Here is an 8237-nt window from a genome sequence, read left to right as displayed (position 1 = left end):
GTAACCAAGTTATTCACTAAGGGGCGTTCGCATCATTCATATGATACAGAAACGCTCCTGGATATCAAATTATGTATTTAGCTTGCTCCATTTCAGAAAAGTGTTTATATACTTGGAGGAGGTGCAATGACGGTCAACAAAACTTTGATCCTCACTTTATTGCGGAAAGTCAGATAAGTGCACGTGTGTCGCTTATGCTTATATTTGCGTCTAGTTCATGACGGATGTGTTGTACGGATTATTGCATCCCGGTTTTTGTGTACGTGATACTTTTAAACAAGCAACAATGATATTTACTTGAAACAGACGTATCAAATCTCACACGCACCAGAGGTTTCCTCGTGCTCAACTTGCAACTTAGGATTACGGAAAACTCATTATTTATGCTTAAAGGAAAACCCTAAAGAATTCTGTTTGGCATTCCTCATGTAGATAGGAAATGAGAACTAGCGATTTGTACTACGATGCGAAGTGTAAATATGATCGGTTCCAGAATCTACGTAGTAAATATTCCGAGTCGCTCAGCTTTCCGATTCATGTCATGCTGGCCGAATTTTTTTGCATGGTATATACTTCCGGAAATTTCAATTTTAATAATAAAAGAAGAAAGTCAGCTATGTACGACGCAGACATCAACAGACCCATTTTTCTGTATTAGAAAATATGATACAAACTCTTGAATTTTATCTTTTCATGCAACAACGTTTGTATTTTGCTTAAAAAAGACACCATTCAGTTAATCCCAGTAGAAAGTTGAATTGTGCAATAGAGATGGCAATGAAAGTGTTAACTAGAATAAGGCATAGAATGCAATGTGTGCTTACTTATCAATCACTGTTTATCATATGATGTCGACAACGCAAATAAGTACGAATCAATGGCAATCCTAAGGATCCTCAGACAGCCCGCATTTAAAATGCGATGTGTCACGACAAAAGTCAGCTTATCTCCTGGTTCAGATTTCTTCACCTCAAGCTCCTTCAAATAATAACGGATATTATCAAAGATCAGTGAAAATTTAAACTCCTCGTGAAAGAATGGTCAGTTATTGAATGTTGAACGCATGATTTTTGACTGAGGCTAATTCCGGGGATACGAAAAGAACCATTCGAAAATCAATCCAGAAACAGACTTAAGCGTCTGGGAGGTGTTTACAGTAAGACTGCAACACGAGGAGGAATTCAGGCGTACATGGATCAATATTTTTTTCATTTTCACTGTTTGTGTCATAAAAAGCACCTTTAGTTTTTAAACAGAAACAGCACGGACCACTGGACAGAAAAACTGTAATCTCATGTAGATACCTTTATCACCTCCGTTTTCAGACTGAAATCCTCCTTTGAGACTGTCGTACCCGAGGTCACTGGACGCCAATCCACTAGAATAGAGCTCAGATGGGAAAGCAAACCGGAACACAACAGAGGCGGCGAACATTTCAATGCAGATGAGGAAGTTTTGAATGCCTGCAGCTACTGTACCAGCATTGGTGTTTGGTAGCGCCGGAATGACTTCAAATTTTTCCAGTATGGCCAAAATCACACCTAAAAAAGACAATGGACGGTCTGATTTATAAAGTTCCAGTGAGCACATAACAAATAAAGGTTCATCAGACATGAATCACGTATGTTCCTACGTTTACGTGTAAGAATCGATTAGAATCGAGTGATGTGCTAATTTTACATCTCATAAAGCCCCTATTAAATGTCCAAAAACGGATCAGGATGGGTGTCCACCGAGTCGGTCTTTTGTTGAATGTGACCATGGTTCATACAATGCAAGTATAAGGTAAGCTTGGCGCTCCATGTGGTATTTATATAGTATAGCATAGTAGTATATAGTATGCGTTATCGACGCACTTCGCTGGTTTACCCATCTATGTAAAGCTCTGTATTGTCACTTGTACCTGATGGTGGTCACCAGGGGAAAATTAAGCTGCATATCCTGGATTATATTGTCCTTATTCTATGGTGCAACAGGGTCACCGATTAAAAAACGGATGGGTCTACTGGTCGTACTATTGACGAATTCGGGCTGCACAAATGCTAGTATCTAATGATACCCTATTACTCCGGAGATCCGATAATTTATGGAAAAGTAATTTCGAGTCGCCGCAAGTGCTGACCATATAGTTTAGAAAACAGAGTAGCAAAAGTACCCATTTGCCGGCAGTTAACTCCATTAAAATACAGAAAAGCAGAAAAATTATAACAACTGAACAATCAAATAGACGACAAAAAGAAGGCAGACTCAGAACAAAAACGGTTCAGTTAGCATTTTCAGAGGGCTGGGTAGAAGTAGTGTTGACTGGTGCTGTCGTGATCAGCAATAGGTGGGTCGAATAAACAGGTTATGTATTAATGTCGCCAAATTAAGTGGCCGGCCGTTTATATAGTAGACGTTCCATCAGATGTTTTTACTAATGTGTATACTGATGAGGATGGTGCCGCGCAGAGGAACAGGCAGTGTTCCAAAGGTAGACCACTGTATAACCAGCCGATGACCATTGTTAGGAGTCAACCACATCCTTCGCACAAAGTTTTTGAGCGACAGGGTTACAGCTATCCAGACACCCTAGCCTTGATGTGACTATTTTAATGACATCAACCTCAATAACGACCCTTTGATGACTGTTCTGAAAAAAATCAATGCATATATATATATATATATCACGTATATATATATCATACCATATATATCATCTGTATAACAATTTGATTGATGTGGGAGACACATATGGAACCAGGCTAAATCTCTCGTTTGTGATGCACACATTCATAGTGGTCGTCAGCGAATACCCAGACAGCAACGTCATTTCATTCTTACTGGGTACAGCCAAACAAGTGTAAATGGACTCGAGTTAACACAGGATCCGTCTTTCCTTATTTCTCGCGTTTGACGTTCAATTTCGGGCATAAAAAGATTAACCACAAAGTTTTACACCATTTGATGATTTGAACGGAAACAGCACTGTTCTCTTCCAAGTGACAGTAACAAGATGCAACAAGATTTGGGTTATGTTGTCGAATTGATGATTAGACGTTGGCGTGGTAAAGGCGTACAAGAATCTGCATGATTAGGAGCCTCGGAAATTCAATACTCAATGTGGGTATACTAACTATTGTGTCACATCTACTCCTCTGTTTTAATGCGTTGTAGTTCAGTCAAAAAACCGGGGCAAGAATTATCACGTCCACGTTGCGGTATTTTATACGTTCGATATCCGGAGATCATCATGCGGATTCTTGTGCACCTTCCGAGCACTCACGCTTACAAGCAGCAACTGCCTTAAATTCATCCAAACTTCTATGACTACGTGGAATGACTGAATACACTCAACCGAATAACTTGCCCCATTGTTGGGACCGTCATCGGAAGGATGGGTGTGGTCGCGCGATTACTTAAGTATTACAATAAGAGTCATCGGGACAACCATAGCGATAACAAAGCAGAGTACTCATCCAGTCCAGAGACACCGCTAGCCACGTTAATCACGCTACTTAAGCAACTCAGCTGAAGTTAGGCATGCTCATTGCGTTTCTCTGCTGGATCCAGTTTGGTTTCACGCTTCTCACCGACACGGACGTACATCTATTACGCTTGTGAGTACAAATCAGCAAATTATCGGTCCAATGGTTAAATAATCCGCATTAACTACGCTGTGAGCGTCATGCCTTGACCCAGCAGACATAATCTTCTATTCTGTTCTGTACTAGTCGCTCGATAGATGCCTGAGGCCTGTTCAGCCGTGATGAGATAATTCAGGTCGATTGGTGTGAGTGGGTACAGTCACACCACGTCCTGATTTCACTGGCCTCCGTATTAGCATGCGAGTGTTCTGTGTGCACCACACATGAACCTCACCACAGTGGTTTACTTTACATGAGGAGAACCAGTCAGGGAAGCATACGTGTTGGGGATGTGATTGTCTTTCCTGCTTTGTAGGCAATTACTCCGCTTCTTCAAGCTATTAACAAAGACTTTTTACTTGGAGTCGGAGGATTTCTTATTCAAAAGTACACCACCGCAAATGCTCGGCTTAGCCATTGTCTCAAAATAAAAACACATCAGAAAAAAATTTTCTCCACCATTTCTCTTTTGTAAGATTGCTTTCAAAATCAGCAAGTTCAGAGGTGGCCAACGCCATAGAGTGAATTCAGAAACGTGGTAATTCTGACAGGGATTAGGTTCCTTTTCAAACTCATCCCGGTAGAAGTTTTTGCTCAGTTTTCACCCGGCATTCATCTCATAAAGTAGTTTCACACATCTTGGAAGCACAAGTCAATGCAGATGCCTACGAATAGTGCACAGCAGAGGATGAAAATTAAGTTGTACTGGTTCGTTGTGGAAAAGTGGTCGACATATCCCTTTACTAATTCATCTCCTATTGGGAAATGTCGACGAAAGCTCAATAAGGCGACAAGCTTAGCTAAACACAGTTCACTAAAGGCCCATTTATTCTACCGCTCGGTACTTTATAACCCAAAAGCAAAACTACGATAGTACTACCGTATAAATTTCAATATTTATTCCGCACCTTGTGTTTGGAAGCAGTCGCATCATTCAAACGATTGCTTGGAACGTAGATATTTTATTTCTTCCTCGCTGACACAGTGGTACCCAGGGCGTTTTTGCCGAAAGACGTAAAATGACTGTGACATCTGCTCCACTCAGCTTACGTTCTACTACCCAGTTTGTGAGAATCAGGACAAAATACCTGAGCACTGAAAACTACTTTTGGGGAGATTCACTGTTCGTCTCATCTCCTGCCACACCAAGTTGTTGATACGATGCCCGGTAATGTCATATGTTCCGCTTTGTTTTTTAAGTAAATTCAACCGTTGAAGAAAAAGCTGTCATTAGATGAGAGTGGTTAACTGCCACAAATCGTACGGGCTTTGTTACTTAAATGTTGTCGCTTGACAGACCATGTTTGACTGGTATATACACCTCGCCTTTCAAAAATGTCGGCCACAGAAACGAACGGAATACACACCTTGGTACGCCACTACCTGAAACTGTAACCACACAGTCAAACTCAGCCATGCTAACAAAAGCAAAAATTTTGTAATTAGCTGAGGCCGTTTCCGCTGGGCTGGGCAATTCATTTGCACGATCTTAGTTTCGCGAGATGCACACTGCTGACGATTCCAAATAGAGATAAGATAGCTGTACAGAGCTTCTCTGATTTTCAGGACAGACTGGCTTTACTGAAACCTCCGTTGCAAACCCTTGGTCACCAACCAAGACTGCATCTTCAGTGAGTAACAATTTAGCGGTTTGTCTTAGGGGAAGCTGTGTCACATCGGTTGATAACGAAACTTTCTCAGCCGAATTGTCAGTACAGCAAAAACTGTGTAGCCACCTGCACGGTTGGAGCCACCAATATTTCCCTTTGTAACCAATATATTGACCTGTCCGTTTATTTTTTAGATTGGACTGAGAGCAACCGGTCTCTTACTGTCTCCTCGCGAGAATTACCAATACAAATACTGATGATTCAGTCAGTGAAGGCATCCGGTTCGAGTTGTAGGGATACCCAATCGTTCTCACGACTGCCCCAAATTTAGTTTAAATGCATTGTCCTCTATTTCTCTTTAGCTTGGGTTATTCTTAACATTGTATCTGAAGATTCCGAATCGTCAGGTTCAGAAGAATGCTAAAAGTGACTGTCTGTGACCAACGTTTGACAGAACAAGTCGAATAATGGGTAACACTGGCTGGGCACGCGCATGCGCCTTGGGTGAGTTTCCAGAGTGGTGCAAACCACAAAGCCGCTGAGGGTCCCAGATATTGTTCGCTTCACTCTCCAGTGGTTGGACACATTGGCGGCTTTATTAATTCCTTCTTATGTCCATGGTTTAATCATGCTCCATTGTCCGGTTTACAGGGTTTCGTTTGTTGTACATGCGGTCGAACATGAGTCCATACACGCCTACCATTCACAACAACCGTATGCCCGTTCTCACAGCATCACAGCGCAGGAGACTCTTCCTGACAAACTAGTTGGTTATTTACTCTACTGCCCGATGTCAAAAGGCAAATCCAAAGCCGGTTTTAGCGATATGGCGAGGGTTAAAAAGAGCATCTCAAAACAGGTATATGGGAACACTACCTGATAAAGAACGGTGTACTGATAGAAATCCTATCTGGATTTAGGTTGTATAATGAGGCGCACATACTACTGGCCTTAAATCAGCCTTAATCTCTTGCTTAGAGGGACAGCAGTTTACATGTCTGTATAAAATACGTATGCATTTGGGCAAAAGTACGAGACGAAGTGCATATTATTCGGCTACTTTTTGGTCTTAAAGAAAACTGCAAAGTGACGCTAACGACAGGACAGAAGGAATAGTATTCCAAGTGTATTTGGAAACTGACCACAGTTTATACGTCCTCAGCGAAACCAAATTCGCTTTAATTTAACTGCGAAGAGACAAAACTCAGACAGAGGCTTTAAGCGCAAAAACACCAGCTATCAAGTGAGAAATCTGAACAATTTTGTCCCGTTTATTCACTTCATCAAAGCAGTAGAAACACAACGCCTGCGAGGTAAGGGCCTTCTGATTAAAAATAGTTATTTGTCGCGATCTCTAGATCAACCCTTGTCTTTTCACTGCAAAATGACGCTTAGAATAACGCCCATTTGGTTCGAAGAGAAAGCTATTCCATCTATTATTCTGTCACTGAAGGTACACAGGTCAACTGAAAGGCGTTTACTTACCTTGCCAAAAACACAAAAACACCACTGACTTTACTGCAGCAAACTTGATCACCGGATCAAACGGCTGCAGTATATCCCGTGTAGCAAGGAAGAACAAAACCAGAGCGTAAAGTGCTACGAAGGCTGATGCATTGTAAATCACGGTTACATACAAGTAACCGTTTGTTACGCTAAAAGTAAAGAAAATGAAAAGGTTGATCGTGATTAAACAGTTCACTTCTTCCAAACTACAGTCGTTGTATACCTGTGACTTTCAACCCAATTCAATTGAGTGAAAACAAGCAACTTGTGATCAGAAAAGCTTCTTTTTGTTGTGCAATATCCTGCTCTTCCAGAACGGAGTCTATCTATGGATGTTCGATTTTTGCCTGACGTAAGTTTTGTTGCACTACTTTCCGGTATTAAAAACATTGGAATTAATCAATGAGTTGAGCAATGGCTAATTTATCCCAAAGTTGCAACTTCACAATGAGTATGCCTGTTGACACTGACTTCGGTTTGCCTGTCTACAAACTGCCAGTGGCATGACCATAAGGTCTAGTGGACGTAAACTGATGTCTAGCGAGATGAGTTTGTTTATCTTTGTGAGATACACACCAATAGGCAAGCTCATTATTCACAAATGAACGGATTAATCGGGATGTAATTTGTGTAGATATGAAGAAATAAGATGCCGCAATTAATATTGCCGTCAGTTCCCTGACAACCACTCACCTGAATATCCCGTGCTTGTAGACACCCGCTGCTTGTAGAATGATTGTAATGATGGATGTCAGTGGTCTGATCAGACAGAACTGTAAAGTGGCCTGAAAGGAGGAAGTAACAAAGATAAACGCAAACCTACGGACAGATTAACTGAATCAGTTGAATGAAACTACCAGGAATCAAAGTGCCAACGAAGCAGCACATCAACAGTTGCATTCAACCCCAGTCGAAAACGACTTTGGATCAAATTCCTAGTTCATAAAGTATTTCGTAGCAAAGAACTTTGTCCGTTCCACATGCAAACAATTAATATATTAGTCGCATTTACAATCCTTTTTGAACTATATAAACGCTCTCGGAACAGCGGTTGACTATCGGCGAGCATGGTCGAATATTCAGCGAGTTTGTTTACCCTACTAATAATTTATCAATAGTGCGGACTATATCAACCATCGACAGACACCAAACGACAGCTTGGTGGATTACCGTCACTCCAGGTTTCTTTGAATGACCATATTCAAAATGACGAGGAAGATCACGACCACTGACCTAAAACTGTGTACCAATAGGTTCTCAGTGTTCACTGGAGAGAAACCGACGTGGATGGAGCCTGAGAGTAAAATAATTGACCAGGTGTGGAGTGCAAAACTTCCATGTGATAAAATCAGCTTGAAAATCCAAGCATGTCAAACGATATTTTCGCAAAGAGTGGGGACAGAAAACAGTAGATCTGCCAGCCAAACTCATGTTCACTCTGATGGATCCTAAAACCTGAATATCGATACAGTTCACACTAGGTGACATGTATATA

The 8237-nt window shown here is 41.3% G+C and overlaps 1 protein-coding gene across 1 annotated transcript in view; it reads right to left on the bottom strand.

The window, feature by feature from the left end:
• The window catches only part of T265_08900 (hypothetical protein), a gene marked incomplete at both ends in the record, with an annotated part of 41775 nt that overhangs the window by 11402 nt on the left and 22136 nt on the right, over positions 1-8237 (bottom strand). Inside the window, 3 exons of the mRNA XM_009174828.1 lie at positions 1305-1541; positions 6722-6891; positions 7436-7527. Of these exons, the coding sequence (XP_009173092.1) occupies positions 1305-1541; positions 6722-6891; positions 7436-7527 (499 nt within the window). The remainder of the gene's footprint in view (positions 1-1304; positions 1542-6721; positions 6892-7435; positions 7528-8237) is intronic.

This window comes from Opisthorchis viverrini (genome assembly GCF_000715545.1).
Source record: "Opisthorchis viverrini unplaced genomic scaffold opera_v5_244, whole genome shotgun sequence".
Classification (NCBI taxonomy): domain Eukaryota; kingdom Metazoa; phylum Platyhelminthes; class Trematoda; order Opisthorchiida; family Opisthorchiidae; genus Opisthorchis; species Opisthorchis viverrini.
This window is presented reverse-complemented; position numbering and strand designations above follow the sequence as displayed.